The 23,732-nt window shown below is 35.6% G+C and overlaps 1 protein-coding gene and 1 long non-coding RNA gene across 2 annotated transcripts; one reads left to right on the top strand and one right to left on the bottom strand.

Moving 5' to 3' along the window:
- The first annotated feature begins 311 nt into the window (after window positions 1-311).
- On the top strand, window positions 312-3,854 carry LOC133180418 (uncharacterized). The gene is made up of 4 exons (XM_061314946.1): window positions 312-955; window positions 1,273-1,355; window positions 2,289-2,342; window positions 3,152-3,854. Exons 1-4 carry the CDS (start codon window positions 816-818, stop codon window positions 3,721-3,723), a joined length of 849 nt encoding a protein of 282 aa, XP_061170930.1. The 5' UTR covers window positions 312-815; the 3' UTR covers window positions 3,724-3,854.
- Window positions 3,855-4,677: 823 nt separating this feature from the next.
- On the bottom strand, window positions 4,678-5,317 carry LOC133180544 (uncharacterized). The gene is made up of 3 exons (XR_009720358.1): window positions 5,280-5,317; window positions 4,966-5,179; window positions 4,678-4,856 (listed from the first exon to the last, which is right to left on the bottom strand). It is a non-coding gene; the product is annotated as an uncharacterized LOC133180544 (long non-coding RNA).
- Between the last annotated feature and the right edge of the window lie 18,415 nt (window positions 5,318-23,732).

The raw sequence follows: 23,732 nt of genomic DNA, 5'->3' as shown, positions 1-23,732 counted from the left end.
ATAACAAAAATACTGTAACGATTTTGACGTACATGTAATGATTTTTGACTGTTTATTATTAAAATGTGTGTTTATCTATTTGTGATTCTTAATTTCTGCCGACCGGAAGATTCCTTCATCATTATTATATGTTTAAAATATTATAAATTTGTTGTACATCATTGTTTTACCTTATTTATAAGAGATTAGATTTTCCATTACTTCCGGTCGCGGGAAATTATGTATAGGTTTTACCTAAAATGTGTCATGATATGGGTTGTGCAACGTCATGTTTGGTTATGCTACGTCACATTAGCGTTAACATTTAGGGGCGCTTTCCATTAAACAGGCAACGCCGGATTTGCCGGTGTTGCCGTCGACGCCGGATAATGGAACGCGCGTTGCCGGCTGGCAATTGCGGTCACGCATTTTACCATTGCCGATTAGGAAACAATATGGCGTCGAGTCATCAAGAAGAGATTTACAGATACTACAAAACGGCGATTTTTCCTAAGATTGGTCATAATATGCTCAATAACAACATCAGTGCATAAAAATTAGTTCTGGAGAACACCTACCGACACATTTCAAGATAAGTATCCGTTTCATAGTTAATTATATATGATTTTTTTAAATTCAACCTGTAAAGTACAACCACCCCGAATTTTCTCCACACATAGAATAAACGGTTGTTTATTTATATCCTTTGGTAAGTAAATGCAAAACGCATGGTAAGTATTCCCACCTTTTTACGTCATATTTGACTGCTTATTGCGTCATATCACCTGTCTGGATTAAGAAGATCTTGTCTTTTACATTTTATCTGTTTGTTGACGATGGCGTCTCTGGAGCTACTGCATTGTTCTGGATGCAACTCGTTATTTCTTTCGTTAGCTCACTTTAATCAACATAACTGTCCAGTAAATTCGCCAGTACAACCCCTTATTCTTAAGGATAACATGGCTACTGTGTATAGGTATTTTACTTTAAAGTCTTGACGAGTTAACATTTTTTTTCACAATAACTGTAAGTACAAAGTAAGTAAAAGTTCACACACTTCAAATGGAAAAGGTATGTTCACATTGTAAATAAAATAATCATAATATATCAAATTAAATTTTAATTATTTTGCATATGTTGTCATTAGTATGCAGATTTTCATTGATGTTTTATTTAAGATATGAAATTTTGTGCAGCAATAAGAATGATAAGAAATAAACACTGCTACGGATAACCAGAATTTAGAAGGTTCAAAATTTTTTAATACCACTCTAGTTTTCAAAATATTTGCAGGGAAGAAGAACCACATCATGGTCAGGGGGCTGCTTGTCAGCCGATGCATAAAGCTGCAACAAGCACTGTGGCAATTGCACATGGTAACTAAGTAAAGAAATCTTTATTCATGTGGGAAGGATTTTGGTGTAATGCCTCAAAATTATTCTTTTAATTTATGATTTAAGAGTCATGTTAATTGACTTAAGGGTACATACCACAAACAAGAATTTGATGCATGGATTGATATATATATATTTTTTTTGACTGATTATGAATGGAAATAACATAAATAATCAATCCCTAAAATATAAAGAAATTGTAAGTTTTCTTTGGTGCTTATACATGTGTAAGCAACTTTGTATCGTTTTCTATGAAACTGTATACAAAATTTTGCAGGTATTTTTGACATTGTGACAAAATCTTACAAAATTCTTCCACTTTACCCAGGGAATATCATTCAGGTTACCTACTGTGGTTTCATCAATATTCGTTGAGCACCAATTTTCGAGGATTTCGTTGTTGGGCAGATCCACGAACTTAAATGTTCATTGATTTACGAAATATATTATTCATTTATATAGGCAATGCTTTTGTCCACGAAATTACGTATCCTCGAAAACATCTGTTTTACAAAATACACGAAAATTGATGCCAACGAAAATTGATGAAACCACAGTATTTGAATATTAATCTATGAGAAATATTGCTGATTTCTGAAAAAAAGTTTGTTTGTGTTATTTGTCCTTAATATACATTGTTTTGCAATTCTAAATAAGTGTTCAGAGAATATATTCTCAATTTATTAAAAAAAAAAGTAACTCATGCCAAAAGTGTGCACAATAATTGATACATGTGTTGTTTACCAATTACTGAATTATAAAATTTTGCCATGTATTCATTATATGAATTCCTAATAATTCAATAATTAATTAACAAACATGTATGCCATTGAAAGATGAATGAAATGATCAGAATAGATTGCATTTTTATTAGATAGCATATAAATTTCTAATAAATATTTTTTGTATCAAAAGGGGAAGAAAATGAAACAACTGTCACAGAAATTTCTCCTGCCACACCTGTGCAAGGTACATCATTTCTTGTTGTACAATCTGTTAGATAAAATTTTGAAAAATGCTTTTGAAATCTGTTTGTACAGAATGAAAACTTAATGGATTCCATATTTAAAAAGAAAACATACAGCTTCCTAAATAAATTGTATATTCCATGCCCCCTGGGACAGAGTTTTAGGCACTAAATTTGGACTCTTCTATTTATATCAGTACATATACTATTAATATGATATTTTCTTTCTCACTGATATCATTGTCCCCTCCCCCCCCCCTTTTCGCTAAAGCAAGGGGACATTAAATCGCATTCGTCTGTCAGCCTGTCTGTCTGTCAGTCAGTCCGTCTGTCTTAAAATCTTTGACCTTGGTCATAACTATTGATAAAAGATAGGGCTTTCATATTACAAATGTATATTACCTGTGGTAAAACTTTTCTAAATATACCGTGATTTTTGACCCAGCTACCTTGACAATGATGTTTGACCTACTTATCAAAATGTTATCTTTTCTTATAATTTTGATTGAGAAGAGATGGAGCTTTCATATTTGACAAGTACACTACTGGTGACAAAAAGTTTCCAAGCACGCTATGATTTTTTGCCCCTTGACCTTGACTATCATGTTTGCCGTAATTTTCAAAAATGTTAACTTTGGTGATTACTTTAGAATGACATATGATAGGGCGTTCATATTTGACACGATATGACATAAATAACAGCATCCCATCTACTAAGACACCGAAAGCGGGGGACCACAATTCTTTGAATTTGCTTGTTGAATTTAATTTTCACGCATTATAAGAGATTATAAAATTGTCTATTTTGTAGAAGAAAAGCAAACGTGGACCAACTGTCTCGCGAAAGGCCTCATCAATTTAAGAGGCGAGTTGGATGCAGAGTTTGCCTCAAAGAAGAAGACCCATAAAGCTCTATGGAAAGAAATTGCAGCCAAATTGAAGGAAGAGTATGGGTTTACTGGTGACTGGCTTCAGTGTCAATCAAAATTCAACAAGCTTACTGCCAAGTATAAGGCAGTAGAGGATGCGAATAAGAAGTCTGGTGAGAGACGGCGGTCCATGGAGTTCTATGAAGAAATGATGGAGGTTATGGGTGATGATCCAAAAATAACGCCATTAAAAACAATATCTGTTGGTGTGGGTAAGGGGTTAAGTATTATTAGTGGTGAGAAGGGGGAGAAAGGGGAGGGGCATGAGAGAGTGAGTGTTAAAGTAGGGTGTGAGAAAGTGAAGAACGTGTCTAAGCGTAAGAGGGAGGATGAGTTAATAGATTTGTTGACTGAGGTGAGGGATGACAGGAGAAAGTTTCAGGAGGAGCAGATGAGAGTGAATGAAAGAAAGCTGGTGCTTATGGAGAAATTAGTGTCTTTGCTTGAAAAATAAGTTTATTGTGTTTTCTGATATCATAGATCAAATAAGTAAATACATGACCCCAAGACCATAAATTGAGAATTGATCAAAGTCAAAATTTTGCTTTTTAATATTTTTAGTTTTATTGAATGTATTTGCTTAAAAATTTTCAATTTTGTCTAACATTTTAATTCAAACATATGTTGAATATTTTGCTTCATTTGTTTCATTATCAAAATTAATTCAAAAGATATATTGGTTTGAAATTTTGACTGAAGTTTATATTCTCGGTTTATGGTCTTTAGACCTGAAGAGAATGTTTATCTCACTTCTTCAAAACAATGCAATTTTGTGTAATATTCAAAAACAAAGACATACTGAAAATTTTGTTATGTTTTCATGCATCAAGAGCCATCCATATTTTTATATTGTACTCTGACCATCATTTTTCAAGGTGTGTTGGTAGATAGTTTTGTTATTGTTTTCTTTTTAAGTTACAAGTACTTTTGATAATTATCTTAAAACTCACACTTTAAATAATTTATTAATGTTCTCATTATGCGAAGGACTGTTATACAGATAATATTTGTGACAGGTTGTACATCAAACAAATCATTTTTTATTGTTCAAGTAGGTACATTAATTTGAAATTTTGACCTTAGTATGTAAGTAGTTTATGGTCTAGAGGCATGTGAGTATTGAAGTTGTTACCCAATAATTACCCATTGTTTATTGATAGTGTAGACAAGTCCATTCAATTTACGTCAACACATGTAAATATTGATGTTAATCTACTATTAGTTGTTCATTGATACATGTATGTATATGCATTCATTGATGATAATTAAGGATTTTTCAACCCAAAAATTGGATTGGATTTAACTTAATAGCTACAATTTCAGGAGGCATCATCCTGATTATGGAAAAGTTTTAATGTAAATGTTACATAAAAAGCTTTTTTCTTAAATTGTAATAAAAAAGGAAACATTTGTAAATTTAGCATTGTTTTCTTTATTTCGTTGAATTTAATATCGGTTGGTAGACCAGAAATACTGGGCTAGGGCATTCCGTTTTACTGATCCACTCTGGTTCAAAGGCTCACTCACAGCTGGAGCATCAGGAAAGATACTGGCATCACTGCACATGTCCAGGTCATTCTCATTGTTCTGTAAAAAAAAAAGAAATCAAGTAAGAGCAAGATTCATTTTTACATGTGTTTCGTATGCCAAAATTCACGATGATTTTTTTTTTCAAAGTTTGGGGGGGGGGGGGTACCTCTATGCACATATTGTGAAGTGTACAGGCTGCTGTTATAACACTTGGGACATCTTCAAGTTTGGTCATTTCCAGGAATCTCAGCCTCCTCCATTTTCCTTTCAACAAACCAAAGGCTCTTTCAATCGTTTGACGAGTGTTGGCATGTATGAAGTTATATCTTTTCTGACACTCTGCCAGATTCCCCGTATCTTTATACGGTGTTAAAACCCAACTGAAATGTAATACAAATAACTTGAACATAAATGATGTACATGGTTTTCAAAAAAGTATAATCTGCCCAATTCTTTAAATAAATGTCAATTTTTATTAACCTTTGCAGTGGATATGCTGCATCTCCAACAATATGTGTATTGCCAGGAAAAAGGTTTTCACTGCAGCTGGCTTCATAAAGGGGTGAATTTTTGAAGACTCTTGCGTCATGTACTGACCCAGGCCATCCGGATAGAATGTCCGTGAACCGTAAAGTATGATCACATACAGCCTAAAAAGTAAATGAATGAATTAAATCACAGGAATCATGGAGGCGATTAAGAAGTGCTGTTGTTTGCCTTATAGTATTTTTAAACCGAATTGTATGTTCACCTGTAATATAACCGAATAGTCCCGTTTCCTGTTCAGATAAGACATGGGATGGTATTTTTCTTGTGGAGCTCTTATCTGTATGTGGCATCCGTCGACAGCCCCTAAAACTCCAGGGAAACCCATGATCTTTTCAAAGCCTTCATTGACTTCATTTGCCCTAGCACCTGTAACGAAATAAATTCCAGGTTGTTTTTTTTTTTTTTTTTACTGAATTATTCAAATGAGATATATATATATATATATATATATATATATATATGAATGAATGCAGATCATGGTATAAAGACGTTATAATTTTTAGATATATTGTATATACTACAGAAAAGAAAGCTGCTTTTTCATTATGTCCCCTAAATAATAATGCCATATTTTTGTGAGGAATTTTTGCTTGGCACCCCCCCCCCCCTTATTAAAAAAATTGAAAGTGAATTAAGCTTATAAATGAACACTTTTTATTACACACACACACACACACACACACACACAAATGCACTAACCAGTAGGCCACTTGATTTTTTCTGCAGACAGGCATTGTAGAGCTGTACAAGTCCGCATGAAGCATCTGTACACAGAAGAATAAGTGACGTTAAATCTGTCACTTATTTGCCTGTACCCTTCCATGTTGGCCAGCATCCATATCGAAATCATTATTTGTTTGGAAGGTTCGATGATTTCTCTGCCATGAACCTGTTCTTTTGGAATGTGGCCTGTTGACAGTATCTGTTGATTCAATAAATAAAGTATACACTTCGATGATATATTGGATAATGTTTGCGCGTACCCCCCCCCCCCTCCACCGTATTTGTACACATAAACCATACACGAATTCCATAACCGGATATTCATTTTTTTTAATAACATATGTACATTTCACTTTTTTAAGGGGGGGGGGGGTTAAATATTTATTCATAATTATAGCGTGTTCAAAACTGAAATGCAGCAATTGAATAATTAAATTTATCAATATACGCCGCCGTGTTCGTGTATAAACTTAAATATAATCAAAGTGTAAATAATCCTCATAAAAATATTCGACTAAACATAACATGATATTGAAAATTTAATTTTAATTCAGTTAATTTAAAATATATGTAGTGCTTGTAATTCTGCTCTTCTATGGTACTCTAAAAGGAGCGCAATTTTAAATATTTTTTTTTTTTTTTTACATAGAAGATTTTGTGAATAGTCCTTAAAATTATAATAACATATCGAACAAAGAATTTACAGAGTTATAAAATTCTAATCTTATTATGAAAAGGTGCATTTTCTTATGTTATTTATTAATAATTTAAAACATACCTGTCTACAGACTTCCTCGAAAGTCTCTCTACGCATTCGAAAATGTGAGGAGAACTCATCTGGGGAGTATGCTGTTACGGTAACGTTAAAATATTCAGCAATACGCTGTCGGCTTCTTTTTTCTGTCAATAAACGACGAATAACATCTGGCGTAACATCGTCGTCACAATCATTCATGTCACTGTCTTCAAATACTTGAAGCAGAAATATTTTTAATATGCGAGTGCTTCGTTTTAATTCGTAGTCCTCCATATTTGGTAATTGTGACGTTACCAACCGTTCCATTAACGCCACCGTTTCCAGATGACGTCGCCGGGAAGGCAACGTTAATGGAAAGCGCCCTTAGTTTTGTAGTTCAGTTGAAGTTTTGGGATTCTAGAGAACAAATGTAAAAATGTTTACAGTTACTTTTGTCCAAACCAGACTTGTGGATTTTTTTTTATTCAATCTTTAGTCGTTCCCAGACTATCTTTGGAATCTCGAGATAAATATATAATTGAAATTTATATTATTTATTTATTATTTATGAAATTGGATATTAGAAATTAACTTTTTCCGAATTTCGGGGGTCTTGTAACTAGCAAGTGACGTTGTGCGACCATATATAGAAATATATATTGTTGTTGCTTTTGTTATCTATAATAAAATTTTTAATATCAGAATATAATTTTTGAAAACTTTATTATCTTTTGTTGGTTTCTTTCGTAAAAAATCGCTACCAGGTTATTCATAATTATATTCGCTACCAGAAATTAAGAGACCCGATTTTAGCCACAACCAGGCTTTTTAAAACCATATCATATTTAGCCACATTTATCCTATCTTAAGAACTCATTACGGCGAAAACGTTACAATACTATTGATGGGGAGAAGGAAAATTTTTACATTTATCATTCCTCTTTCTGAATGGGTAAAATTTCCCTTTGTAGACAAAGACCCTTATAGACGCCTTGATGGGAATTGGTCAGATGTATGTTCAAGGCATTTTAACAAAGTCCAACCAACATGTGATGTAATAAGTAATAAGTAATAAGGCCGCTCAATACGGCTCATTTTCAGCCAATTGTAAGCACAAAATGTGTTCAGCAGTTTACAAAATGACAATCAGCAATGAACCCGACGGAAAATCAGCAGTAGAGGTAAATGTTAGCCGAACAGGAAAAATGTCAGAGAGGAACGAAGAGAAATCGAGATTTGTGAAAGACCAGAGACGAAGTCTCGTGAAACAAGAGTTGACGACTAATCTCCATACATGTACGGGTCCGAACTTTTACTCGAAGCAGACACGAAACAACTTAATGCCGGTAATTTTACAACAGTTCCAACAAAAGATGTTCTGAAACAGATAAGAGCGGAGGAAAGACAATACGAAAAATTGAGTGACTGCGTAATAAGAGAAATTTATGCCGTGAATAAAACATTCAAAATTTTGGATACAACAGTTAAATCAGTAAATGGATACATTCAGTTTATCAGATTTGAACCGTTTTTTTAATAATGTTGCGCCTTCCAACTCGGGAAAGAGTGGGGCAACTTTGTGGGTTTTCCACTCCCGTACGTCAACTTTATTTAGAATAAATAATTAAGTCAGGATAAAAGTTCAACAAATAAAATTTATTTACACTATGTACAATTTGATATGACTATTGTAATAATAAAATCACAATATCTGACACCTTAAAAATATGTCACTCCCACAATACGTATGAATGATCTAAATCTCCCAAAATAATTATAAAAACTAGCTACTTGTACTGAAAATATATATTCTGTTGATACTTAATTTATAAGCCTTTTATACTGTTATTAATAAAATGTAACTCCCATAGATTCTCCCATACTTTTTCACGTCGATGGGTCTCCCAACTCTACTTATGGGCCTCCCACAGGGGTATCTCAGCGCCTATCTTCTCTTTATATAATTTAACTAAGTGTAAAATAATTACCCATCTGCTTTGCATAGGCATCCCTAGTAAAAGGGTGTATATGGGAGATGCTCTCGGTTTCTGACTTCCCAATTTCTCTCCCCCCTTTCTCCTCCTAGCAGACGAATTTTCGGCTCTTTATATACTCTTGTACCATAGGACTGGCGGTAAATATAGATTTTGCTTTGATGTTGCTGAGGTGTATTTGCCAGAAGAATCACAGTTTTTTAAGTCACGCCCACCTTTTGGCATCAAGCCATACTGTGTCAAGACTTTGACTGATGAATGAATGATGTCAATTTCAAGACCTTGGCAATGGCTGAAGTCAACATTTTTAATTTCAAAAATACTAACATTAGCTTGTCGAAGTTCGCTTCATAAATGGTTCTGTATGTTTTTTCCGCGTATCCTTAATCAGTAAATGATACGTCTAACTCGAATTTTCGTCATTCTCTTTCCCGTCTCCAAATACATAATAGCAATTTCACATCAGAAGTCCCCGCGTTTTTTTTTTTTTTTACTTCCAATACCATTTAAAACTTTCATTAAAATGTCACAAATTATTTCATTTTTCTCTACGCCGATTGCCATAAAGAAAAAGTTCAATGGAGATGTTTCCCATACCCATCCCCCCTTTTTCACATTAAAAAAAAAAAAAAAAAAAAAAAAAAAATCTAGAAAGATAAATTTTCTTTCAGAGTTAACAGCTTGAATATAAAAGCCTACAATCGCTACCCCTATACCTGTACCTGACAAAAATCATGTTTTCTGCGTCTTCAACATTTCAAAGGTACAATATCTTCACACGTACCAATTCCGAATTTTTTATCAACTGGCAGTAGCAGTGCCGCAATTAAGTATGATCCTTGCAGATGGAGACAGCCATTTATACAGACTTGACACCTCGTGGTAGGCGGTGCTAATTATTAACTCGCTTTTCTCTCATTGGTCCTCTGGTACAAGTAACTTACACAATAGATATTAATTGGTTAGCTGTAAATACACTCACAGTTTTTATTCACTCGGGGCTCCGCCCCTCGTGAATGAAAAACTGTGAGTGTATTTACAGCTAACCAATTAATATCTATAGTGTAACTATAACTTACAGTACCCACTGGTTACCTCAATTAACCAATCGCTGACCGGAAACTACACTACGTCACTTCCGGAATAAACAAGTCAGGGAAAGTGCAGGCAGTGAAGTTTTCTAATGTAGAATCATTAATAATCGTAAAAAATGGGATTTTATATTCCAAAATGTGATAAGTACAGGTCGCTATTACTTTAAGTTGATATAAACAATGACAATGAAATGTTCTAAGATGAAACGTGATAAATGACATCAAACACGCTATCGAGATCGAGACCGGGTCGAAATACAGTGAACCCGACTCCAAAACAATAATATACGATTGACAGCATATAATCAATATCTTACAACCATTTACCGATTATTTAATAACAAACATAGCGTGTGTTATATGTTTCTATACATATTTATCTGATGAAAACAACGGCTGGATAGTACAATATGTATGCGCTGCGAGTGATCAACTGGTATAAATACACAACGTGTAGAAATAAATTTCTTAACAGAATTAATTTTTGCGCCGAGCAAATCAGCCTTCTCATACATGCTTGCAGACGAGAGGATTGCTACCTGTATTTTGATTCAACTGGACTCTCTATGAAACGACCTATGGGCCAACCCCAAAGAATGTATTTGTACTGTCTTGTTCTCCAAACTCGAAGGCATGAAGGATGCGTTAGAGTGGTAGAGATGTTAACAAATGACCATTTTACTCCATCCATTACTATTCCATCCATTACTAACTTTCTCTTGCGAGTAAGACAAGCTATCACAACAGGCAGTTTTTTTTCGAGCACCAAGAAAAATCGAGACGGATTTTAGCTTTGCTATGATTCATGCTGCATGCAGGGCATTGAATTCTTGCAGTTTAGTAAATTATCTAACAGAGTGTAGGAACAGCTTTACTTCATCTACAACTAAGTCATCAAAATTTACCGTTCTACACATTTGCGCTGCCCACATGCTGAAGTTATTTCAAAAATTAATTGCTCAATAAACAGAGATCAAAGATGTGAGGAAATTTTGGTTGTATGTATTGGCAAGATTACAAACCTCAACATCACTGGAAATGGCCACAAGTTTAGTTGAGGATATAACGACAATTTCAAGAAGTAAGCTGATCAGTAAGACAGCCAAAAAAAAAAAAAAGCATTAGATCGATTAAGTACCACCATAAAGATGCAAGGCACCAGTATTGAAGAAGGAAATGCATTTAATTATACTTACGATGTGCCACGCGAATTGCTCGATGGGGAAACTTTAAGGTCTCAATCCCCGTTCTACGAATACTTCGAGAAAATTGTAGATGAAGCCTTTGTCTCCTATGCATTAGGATACAAAAACCCATTTTACTTTCCAACGCTGGCTGAGAAAATCCTGAAACAATACTTACCATTTTTTCCTCTTTGGTCCGGTCTTCTATTATTAGGACCAGACAGAAATGTAATTGAGGGATCCAACAGAGACACCAATGCTGTTGTTGAAAGCCACTTTTCAACAATTAAAAATGAAATCTTACAAAAAGAAAAAAAATCCAGCATCAATCCAGCAAAGGTCTGTCGTCCATTCTATGTCTCCGCAAAAGGCTTGGCCAAATCCTCTCTTGTTTCTACGGGGAAAAAAAGAGTCAAAGATGACACCGAAGAAGAGGAAAAATGGGAAAGATCGGGACAATGAAACGTTACAAAAAAAAAAAAAAAAAAAAGAAATCAAAATACTTTTCAAGTCCATCAAACTTAAAGTTGATGAAAGTCAACGCGGAAGTAAATGATAGTTTAGAGGAAGCAGCATTAAATTTCAAAAAGTCAAAAACATCTCCAAAAAAATCAAGCAAAGATCGAAAAGGGCGTGACACAGACAAGAAAAGAGGCCAGGAATTTTTAGTACAGAAGAGTCATCATTTGACTTTACAGATGAGAATGCCATGAGATGGGGTGGCTTTGACAAGGTTAAGACAGGGATTTCACTGTCCAACACTTGTACAATTGACAATATATTAACTGCTCTGCAAATAATAATATCTTCTCGTTCCGATGTTAGGTTGGAACTATTAAAATGCAAAGATACTGCAATCCACTAGTGTTAGAGATATGTCTAAATGACATGCGACAGCGGAAGTAGACAGATGCCAAAATTAAATTTGTGAAAGACCTCCTACGGAAACAAGGTTCAAACGTAGATTTGTTTGGTTCTGAATTTGAAATGACGATGAAACACCTTGTCAAACCTCAAAGTCACATAACTCAAACAGAATGCATTCAGTGTTTGAAGGAAAAGTCTTTCCGAAAGGACCTTATCGAATTAGGGCTAGGGAGGCACAGTCAAAACACTAATCACGATCTTCTATTTGTTTGGGAGCATCGAACTTCATCTCGTTGCCCTTTAAGATGCGGTGGCAAAACAAAACCACGACATTTTGAATCCACACCTGTGTTTTTGTTTGTTACATTTGACTTGGCATCTTCTGAAGGCAGATTAATAACTGATTCTTTATTAGATCCCATCATAATTGTTGGTCAGCAGTACGATTTGTATGCTGCAACTCTGAATCGGCATGGTCATTTCCGTTTGTTGGTAAGGTCTAAATCCGATGGTTCGTGGCATAGTTATGATGGTTTTCGGGATAAAAACAGATTTGAAAAACTTGTAACATTTCAGAAGTAGGTCAAATGAATCAGTTGTCAATCTTATATATGTAAAAAATCGGAGCAATTGAGCATATCAACGTTCAGGTGAATTAAAACGTACCGGGTATATACAGTACAAGTACATATCTTTGCATATTTGGTGTTATTGACATTGCCTAATGACAACTTCTGTATAACAATGAGTTATATATGAATGCAGTTTAGGTTAGGTTGAACAAGAAGTCTAAGCCAATGCTCACTACTAATACCCCCGCTCTGGTGTGAATACACAAGTTCAGTTATGGACAAACACAGTGATAATCAGGAAATTGACATCGGATTTGTAAAAAATGAATCCTAACATATGGCATCCCTAAACAAACAATGTGTTAAAATTTCAAGCACCTGCGATGAGTAGTTGCTGAGAAAACTTCGACCAAAATTTGTTATGTATGTATGGTACGGACAGACGCACGGATAAATAGGAAGTTGACATCGGATTTGTACCAAAATGAATCCTATTATATGGCATGCATAAACAAAGATTGTGCTAAAATTTCAAGCATCTACGATGAGTAGTTGCTGAGAAAACTACGACCAAAATTTGTTATGTATGGTACGGACAGACGCACGGATAAACAGGAAGTTGACATCGGATTCGTACAAAAATAAATCCCACCATATGGCATGCGTAAACATAGAGTGTGTTTAAATTTCAAACACCTGCAATGAGTAGTTGCTGAGAAAACTGCGACCAAAGTTTGTTATGTATGGACGGACAGACGCACGGATAAACAGGAAGTTGACATCGGATTTGTACCAAAATGTATCCCATTATAAGGCATGCCTAAACAAAGAGTGTGTTAAAATTTCAAGCACCTGTGATGAGTAGTTACTGAGAAATCTGCGACCAACGTTTGTTATGTGTGGTACGGACAGACGCACGGATGAACAGGAAGTTGACATCGGATTAGTACAAAAATGAATCCCACCATATGGCATGCCTAAACAAAGATTGTGCTAAAATTCCAAGCATCTGCGATTAGTAGTTGCTGAGAAAACTATGACCAAAATTTGTTACGGACAGACACACACACAGACGGACAGACAGACAGACACACAAGGGTAAAACAGTATACCCCCCTCTCCTTCGGAGCGGGAGTATAATGATACGTGTACATTTATTTCTACTGGATTTCAAATATTTCATCCTTCTGTTATACATACTAGTATTGCAATGTATAAACACATATGTCAAAATGATGCATATATTACAAAATGTAGTAATAGCGGGCGGAAGAACAAGATGTATGTTAGTAATAATAGTACTATGTCAAGTGAGGACCTATTTTAGAATATTTTGTCGACAATATTTCTGCATATCCACTCTCCGTATATCCAGTTACTTGATGCATATCTCATAAAATAAAGCAGATGACGAGAACAATAACGATACCGTTTAATTTTAGTGAAACGTCATGAAGAAAACTTGTAAAAATGTTTAAGTAAGAACCAAGTTAATTCGATGATGTTTACATTTGTATCAAAAAGTTTACGTATGTCTAACAAAATATGCAAGTGGCCAAAGAGATAACAAAAGAAAAACGTAAAACGTCAGTCATATGCCATGTGGCGAACCATGAAGAAATGTCTTATTAGCTGTATCAGTAGATATCAGCTCTTTAAATACTAGGTACTTTGAAGATGTTAACGTTTTTACCCCCCCCCCCCCAAAAAAAATTCATATGTCACAAAACGTTCTGGTATCTAAAGATATCACTACAACTATCTTGGTAACTTCAGTGCCAAATCATGTAGAGAACAAAGCAAGAAGTTTATATCTCAGCTGAGCAAGAACCCAGTTACTTCGTTGATGTTAAGAGTTGTATCGCAAACATGCATTATATTACACAAAAAGTACCAGTAGCTGAGTTTATCGCTACAGATATCATGTGGAGAAGCTAAGAGGATGTTTACGTTAACAATACTGGGATATATCAACTTAGTAAAAACCCAGTTACTTCAATGATGTTAATCGCAAAATTTACATATGTCTCACGAAATGTACTAATAATTGAAGAGATGTTAAACGTAAAACGTCAGTCATATTTTATGCGAAGAACCTTGTAGAAATATCTTTTTCTTACTGTATCAGTAGATATCAGCTCTCTAAATACCCAGCTTCTTGGAAGATGAAACCTTTTATCCACAACATGATTCATATCAATATTTGTATCCCATATCAACATTTGTATCCCAAACTTGCATTATATTGCACAAAAAGTGCTAGTAGCTGAGTATATTACTACAGATTTCTTGTTAACTTCAGTGCCAGATCATGTGGAGAAGCCAAGAGAATGCTTTCATCAGCAATACTTGCAAGGCCGTAGGCACCGTGCCCCAATATTTTTTCCAAAAAAAAAAATCATATAGTAAAATTAACATATAGTGTAATGTATAATTATTTTTAAGCAGAAAGCTCATTTAAATCAATACCGTTCACGGTAGCTCAGTCGGTAGAGCGCTCGCTCCGTGATCGGGAGGTCGTGAGTTCGAATCTCGGCCGCGACAGACCTAAGTCGATAAAAATAGGTAGCAACTGTTCCTTCGCTATGCGCTCACCACTTTGAAGTGAAAGTTGCGGGTCCTTCGGATGAGACCTTAAAAACCGAGGCCCCGTGTCACAGCAGGCGTTGGCACGATAAAGATCCCTCACTGCTCAATGGCCCTGAGTGCCGAGTAAAGGTCAAAATTTGAAGCCCTTCACCGGTATATGGTGACGTCTCTATATGAGTGAAAAATTCTCGAATGGGACGTAAAACAATATACAATCAATCAATCAATCATTTAAATCAATGATACTGAGAGGCAGTCAGCGTGACTGTCCTTAGCTTAAATAAAAAAATTATTATGAAAAGCACTTAATGCCTTAACATTTCTTAGGGCATCATCCAAAAGGTCGTAATCATGAGGTCATAGTTCGATTCTCGTTCCCAGCACCGCGCCTGGCGTCAAACATATGTAGTGACTGTTCGTTTGTCAAGCTAAGCACCTGGCACTATAAGTGAAAGTCAAGGGTATTTCGGATATGACCTTAAGTTGTTAATCAAAAGGTATCTTATATGTGTGCCAAATTTTAAAGTCTAGTAATTCATTACATAGCTTGTTTGTAGAAACTTCGTCTTGATACAAAAATGCCTATACCCAACTGCCCTAATACCAGTTCAACGTTTGTATCACAGGCACTTGTTTCGGTAATAAATTTTTAACCCATAGTATAATAATAACACAAGGTATCCAACTCCGAATTACACGGAGTACCCCCCTCCCCCAGAATCGCACTCATTTACACTTTCAGAGGAAATACACTGACAAACTGTTTATACCTGTGTTTTCTACGATAATTTATCTATACAACCATATATGGCATGCTTGTCTTTATTTTCTTTAGTCTCCGTAAACAGCGTCAAAACTCTGCTCGTCGAGTGGAAAAGTCGAATTCAACCATGAAATGGTATGTGCGAATCCCGCACAGAGATTTTGATTGGCTAAAAATCTGTTTCTAAAATTATATCAGATAAACATCGTAATGTTTTCAGGGAAAATCAGACGTAAACAAGTTCTATTTACTCATGCAATATTTAAACACTGGAATTGAATTTTTAAACCCACTCATTTTTTAATTTTGTTCTCTGTGCGGGATTACAAGATCATAATCAGCTTATTGTTCCTCTTGACCGTTCTGATGCTAAAGAAAATCGGCATGCTATCCACATCATGTGGACTCAAACAATTGGTACAAAAATAGATGGTTGGACACCTAATCATTTTGTTGCCTGTATTCACAAGTATAAGGAACCTCTTTCAAAGCGTTCTAAGTTATTCTTTGAGGATTCTGAACCTCATCGCTCATTTGAACCAAAACAATCACAACATAGTCCTTCCCCATTCTTCGAGTCTAACACAAACGAGGAGTCTATTGAAACAGGTAAATTGGGGGAAACTGCAAAGAAAGAAACGGACAAACATGTTGAGGTTGCTTCCTTTTTTGATTCTTCTTCATCAGAAGATGATATGTCAGAAATACCAATTCAAAAGGCCCAGGTTGTATATGAAAAATGGCATACACCCGAGATTGGTAGTTCCCCAAATCAGCCACGGAATATTTTCTTTCCAGCAAAAAGGTTTGATAAAAAGATGAGATCTTTCAACGCCTCCTGGTTTGATCGGTCTTGGTTACATTATGTAGTAAACAAAGATGTTGTATTCTGTTTTACTTGCATAAAATCATTTCAGAAGAAGACTCTCAGTTGTCACAAGAAAGAAAAAGCTTTCATATGTAGTGGTTTTAAAGAAATGGGAAAAAAAGCAACCACAAAATTCGCCGCACATGAGAAAAGTGATTGTCATAATGAGGCAATGGAAAGCGAGTTTACGATAAAAAAGGAGGTTAAAGATGTTGGAGAATCTCTTTCAAAGACACACGAAGTCGAGAAGAAGTCTAACAGAGAGAATTTGCTAAAAATCACAAACATTGTGAAGTTTCTTGCTCGACAAGGAATTGCTCTTCAGGGTGACAAAGACGAGAAAAACTCAAACTTTAATCAACTTCTCATGCTTGAGGCTAAACGCGATCCCCAGCTCTAGGAATGGCTTCAACGCAAGACAAATAAGTACGTTGCTCCAGATATACAAAATGAAATTTTGCAGGTCATGGGTTGCAGGTTTTACGACAAATTGTTGCCTGCATCAAATCGTCTGAATTCTTTTCAATAATGGCAGAAGAAACACGAGACATTTCCAACAAGGAGCAAATTGTTTTATGCATTCGATGGGTAGATCAAAATTTCACCGCTCATGAAGATTTATTAGGGATGTACTGTCTTCCTGACATTGGGGCTAATTCAATAGCCCTAGCAATTAAAGATGCCCTCTTTAGGTTCGATCTGCCTATCAGCAAAGTACGAGGCCAGTGTTATGACATGGCTGCTTCTATGGCTGGTTGAAAGACAGGTGTTGCAACACAAATTTATGCACTTGAACCCAGAGGCCTTTACATACACTGTTATGGTCATGCACTTCCAGTGATTCTATTAAGGGATGTAAGTTGCTTCGAGACACCCTGGACATTGCAAAGGATATAACAAAGTTGATTAAAGAATCTCCAAGAAGGGAGATGATTTTCAATTCATTAAAAAATGCCCAAGATCTAGAGAAAACGTCAGCGGTAATAATGGTTTTGTGTCCCACAAGATGGACAATAAAAGCCGACACATTTTTGAGCATTTTTTCAAATATGAAATTTTAAGAAATGTGTGGGATGAAAGCCTCCAATACATGCGTGAGGTAGAAATGAGAAACAAAATTAGGGGAGTGGCTGCTTATATGTGCAAGTTTGATTTCTTCTTTGGGTGTTTTCTGAGTGAAAAACTTTTACGTTATAGTGATAATTTGGCAAGGGCTCTGCAGGCTCCAAATCTCTCAGCGAGTGATGGTCAAAAAATGGCATCAACGACAATGGGTGCTTTGCAAAGTCTCCGAGATGAGACAATCTTCACTCAGTTTTACGAGGAAGTTGTTGAAAAAGCAAAACAGATGAACATCGATGATCCTGTTCTTCCTAGAAAACGCAAAATTCCTCGTAAACTTGAACACATACATTTTCATCGTGTGCAGATATGTATAGGAAAGATTTCTACGAGGCATTAGATCTGCTTTTAGCTGGCATAAAGTCTAGATTTGACCAACCAGGTTACAAAGCTTCTGTAAATCTTGAAAACCTCGTAATTAAGGCTTGCACAGGTCAAACGTTTGAAGAAAAAATTCAATTTTGTCACGACCCTATATCATACAGATTTGAAGCCAAAGGATCTTCCCTGCCAGCTTTTAATGCTGAAGACTGCTTTACCAAAAGACTTAAGTCGCCCGCGTGGCGCAGTGGTTAGAGCGTCTGCTCTAGAGTCGCGGCGTAAGGAGTTGATCCTTACGTCGCGGGTTCGAATCCCACTGTGGGACGTGGAGACCGGTCCTTCGGATGAGACCGTATAAACCGAGGTCCCGTGTCACAGTAGGTGTTGGCACAAAAAGATCCCTCACTGCTCAATGGCCGTAAGTGCCGAGTATAGGACAAAATTTGCAGCTTTCCACCAGCAAGTGGTGGCGTTTCCATATGAGTGAAAAATTCTCGAGAGGGACGTTAAACGGCATACAAACAAACAAACCAAAAGACATAATGCCAGATATACCAAGTTTGGTTGAATTTTTCAGACATTCAAATGAAAAAAGTCTGTTTGCCGAGATCCTCAAAATTCTCAAACTAATTTTGGTACTTCCTGCAACTAACGCTACCAGTGAGCGCTCATTCAGCGCCTTGAAAAGATTGAAAACATCACTGAGATCATCAATGAGCCAAATACGAACAAACAATTTGCTTTTATTGCATGTTCATAAACTTGAGACAGATGAACTGGATCCCGAAAAAATAGTTGAGGAGTTCGTAAACGAAAGTGAACACAGACTGGCGATATTTGGAAAGTTTACCGAATACTAAGTACCTCATGACTCAGAAATGATAATGATTGATAACAAAATGATAAAAAAATAAACAAAAAAGGGTGAAAAATAAATCCTTAACCCCCCCTCTCAAAAAAGGAAAACAAAACTTAAAATTAAAGGAGAGGGGTTTTCTGGGAAACTAATTAGATTGATGTACATGTGCACCTCAATGCATGCACATACTTAACAATTATCTTTTACTAATGGTTTTCTCAATATCACTTTTTTGTAAATTACTTTGGTGTCCCCCCCCCCCCAAGTGAAATTCCTACGGGCCTGACTTGTAGATATCACCTTAGTTAGAATCCAGTCACTTCAATGATGTCAATATTTGTATTGCAAACTTTTCGTATGCCTCACGAAATATACTAGTAGCTGAAAAGATAACAAAAGATAAACGTAAATCGTCAGTCATGTTCTATGTGGAGAACCTTGAAGAAATTTCTAATTAGCTGTGTCAATAGATATTAGTGGATATCAGCTCTCTATATACCCAACTACTTGAAGGATGTTAATATTCTACCAAAAATTAATCATATTTCACAAAAGGAACTAGTAGCGAAAGACATCACTACAGATATCTTGGTTTCTTAAGTGCCGGATCATGTGGAATCAGCAATTTTAGTAGATATCAGCTATATAAGAACCCAGTTCAATGTTGTCAACATTTGCATACCAAACTTGCATTATATTACACTAAAAGTGCTAGTAGTTGAAGATATCACTACAGATATCTTGGCAACTTCAGTGCAAGATCATGTGGAGAACCAAACAGGAAGTTTATATCAGCAATATAATTGGATATTAGCTAAATAAGAATCCAGTTACTTCAATGATGTCAACTTTTGTATCCCAAACTTGCATTATATTACATAAAGAGTACGAGTAGCTGAGTATATCACTACAGATATCTTGGTGACTTCAGTGCCAGATCTATTCATTTAACTAAATAGCGAAACTTGAGTAAATATCACATCAAGATTTTTGGGTTTCTCTATAAAAAAAAGGATATCAACGAAAAGTTGTACGAAAACGCATGGTTATACGTGAAGTTAATCGAAAAAAGCGATTATCTTGGTGTTTAGGGAAACGACGACTGACAGTGGAACAATATTGGCAAAATATCATATTTTCTGACGAAAGTCAAGTTGTCATTGGAGATAATCACAGGGTTTATGTCTGGAGAAAAGCAAATGAGGCATATCTACCTCAGTGCATGTGCCCTCCTCGTAAATGTCGGATTTCAGTTATGGTGTGGGGATGTATTACTTACGAAGGTGTAGGGACTTTGTGCCTTGTTGATGGCAACATAACTGCTCAAAAGTATATTGACATTCTCGACGAGCATTTGTGGCCAGTTGTAGCGAGACATTTTCCCAATAAAGCTTACCTATTTCAAGATTGCACCCGTGCACAGAGCCAGGATTACGTGTCAATACGACAAACAACAGCATTCCTTCCATCACATGGCCGGCACAGTCCCCGGACATCAATATCATTGAAAATATTTGATTGAAATTAAAACTTTCTCTTCAAAACACGGCCAGAGACATCAAATCCCGAGATGAACTTTTTAATGCAATACTTGACATTTGGCAAAACATCGCCCCTGAGTATGTAAAAAAACCTATACCTATCGATTCCCCGTCGGATCCAGGCCATAATAAGATCCAACGGTCAACTCACAAAATATGGAGAAAAGTAAATCAGTTTTTCATACTTTTTTTAATAGTTTAATATTTTTTGCGCGTCCTTGTTTACGGCCGCCATTTTGAAAAATCGCGAATACTTCTGCTATGGCGCTGTACGTACCTTTACTCACATTGCAAGCCAGTTACTAGTAGCTAGCTTTACTCGCATGTAGCCAGTTACAAATAGCTAGCTTCATTCACATTTTAAGTCAGATACTAGTAGCCAATTACTAATAGCTAACTTTACCCACTTATCGTAGCCAGTTACTAGTAGCCAACTTTACCCACTTGTCGTAGCCAGCTACTAGTAGCCAGTTACTAGTAACTTATTTTACATATCTTTCATTAGAAAAGGCAAGGCCTTCTTTTGTGGATTTTTCGGTCTTTACAACTAGAATCACTACAATACTATTGGTAGATATAAAAAAGAAGGTGAAACTGGGTATGTAGATAATGTGTAAATTATTGTAAGTACCTCGGTCCTTTATTTTAATAATTTAAACATAATATTGTTCTTATCTTGCATTTAAAAAGTATTATACAGAGGAGTGGATTTAGTAGCTGAAAAGATACCAAAGGAAGAGTGGATTTGTGACCCTCGACAGGTACAGGCGAAAGCAGTGGCAAGTACAAATTCTGTATAAAAAATTTAAATGATATGCCACTGTTTCATATTCATAGAAATCTTTTTAATATATGTGATACAAAACTGATGGGGTGTGCATGTTACATGGGCACTTAATCCAACTTTCTCTTTCTGGATATTTTTCTTAGCACTGGAGTGACTTCACCAAAATCACATTGTTAAATTGCAGTTATTCTATTTTGGATGTTTATCACATATCGGAGACCGGTCCTTCGGATGAGACCGTATAAACCGAGGTCCCGTGTCGCAATAGGAGCTGGAAAGAAAAAGAACCCTCACTGCTGAATGGCCCTGAGTGCCGAATATATTTGCAGCCCTCCACCTGCAAGTGCTGGCGTCTCCTTACGAGTGAAAAATTCTCTCGAGGGACGTTAAACAACAAACAAATACATATCATATATCCGGGTTTTTTTTCGCGATGATTTTTTTTGGGATCATTTTTAATTCGCAAAAAATAAAACACGCAGAAAATATGTCGGTTACATTGTGCGATAAAAAAACAATCTTCTAGTTTACTTTGAATAGAAACCCACACTTTGACTCAGCCACGTGTACACTGTAATTATCCGATTTACCTACAGAGCCATTGTCACACCTATTTTAGAGTAAAGTTTTCTTGTAAGATGTCCATCTTACGAATTTTTGCGAAAAAGGATAGTGACACACAGCTATCGGGTCTAGAGTTTGACATGGCGAAATCGTTAGAAGAAGAAGTACAGATTGCTGGTTTAAGTCCTTCACGCCAAAAAAAAAAAGCGAGGACAGAATGGAACTTATAGTCCCCCAAAAAATTTAAAACTACTTATTTAAAAAGAAATAAACACTCGAAAACGCAAACTGGACTATTTCCAGGAATCAGAAGGTACTGTACGGACAGAACTGCATCCTAATAAATGGTGGCGCAAGTCTCATTTTCTCACTAGACTGAAAAAACTCGATGCTAAATGGCACTGTATGATCACATGAAATCAAACCCGACATAATAAAACACGGCTTCACCGAGAGTGGTATTCTTAATCGCTAATCTTTGAACTTAAGCATACAAAACGGAAACTAGAAAAAAGATGGTGTTCACAATAATAAATAACTAAATTAATGTGTAAATGTAGATCCATGCATGTTTTGTTCTCCATAAAAATACTTGTAAAACGTTTTGTTTATTTAAAATGACATTATCTGTCATGGATATATGAAAAGAGAAATAACTCTCCAATTAAGATTGTGTTGTTAGAGACCTGACTCCATTCAAAAATATTACCCATTTTTATTTTTTATTCTCGCAAAAAATAACTTAAAAAGGTACAAATCTACCCCTTATTTTGCACAGAAGATGGGCGTGTTTGGCGTGTGATCTGTAGGAACATTTATAGTTGAAATGTCTACGATTTGGTCGGTTGACCACAGCTGGACATACTTTACAAAGTTGAACAGCAGGACATACTTTACAAAGTTACGCACACGGGAAAATGTAACATTTAGTTTGAAATACTTTGTCAAATTTATCTTAATAATGACTACATGTACAGTCCCTGAAACGTTCTACTTTCCCACTTGAACGGTGAGCGAACGCTGAACGAACGCAGAGTGAACGGTGAGTGAACGATGTGTGAACGCTGAACGCAACTTGTTGAACGGTAGGTGAACGCTGAACGGTGACCAAACGCAGAACGCGAACGGAGCGCGAACGCGAGCGCAAAGTGAACGGTGAACGCAAAATGAACGATTTATTCGGAATGCCTCTGATCTTTTCCATGCATTGTATCTATTCTATTGTCAGGCGGAAAATAAATAAATAAATATTCAAAAATTGTCCTAAGAAAGATTATTAATTAAGTTTCTTACAATATTTTATGCACATATGTATGATGTTTAAATTCAGCTGTTTAATCACACGATTTTTGTCGCTGTAAAACGTTACCGAACGCTGTAGTTTAATTATTCTAGTTGTAAAATAAATATGTTTATTCTTATTTGATATATAAAACAAATAATGATTTTCGAAGAGTACATTACTGACTTATAGAATGAATTACAACGGTTGTAACAACTATACAATGTATGTATTTCCGTTTCAAGGCAATTCCGTGTAAAATAATGAGAAAAAAAAATAAAGAATATTTTGCTAGTCTGTGGACGTATTGCATGTATACACTCGTATTTAAAAAAATTAATGCAATAATATATTTATGTGTCTTTTCATTTTTTTAATGATGATTTATTCAGCAGACTTCTACATGTATCCGTGGACAATTCCCCGTGATTATACTCGGACAAGGTGATACAAAGAAGCATTCATATTATTTGTTATAGATTAAAATTTCAGAACTTGGCATTTAAGTAATACGGGTC

The sequence above is a fragment of the Saccostrea echinata genome, unplaced genomic scaffold (assembly GCF_033153115.1).
Source record: "Saccostrea echinata isolate AGI-Se365-2 ecotype Australia unplaced genomic scaffold, CSIRO_AGI_Sech_v1 ptg000006l, whole genome shotgun sequence".
NCBI lineage: Eukaryota > Metazoa > Mollusca > Bivalvia > Ostreida > Ostreidae > Saccostrea > Saccostrea echinata.
Note: the sequence above shows the minus strand (reverse complement) of the source record. Positions and strands in the feature narration are given on the sequence as shown.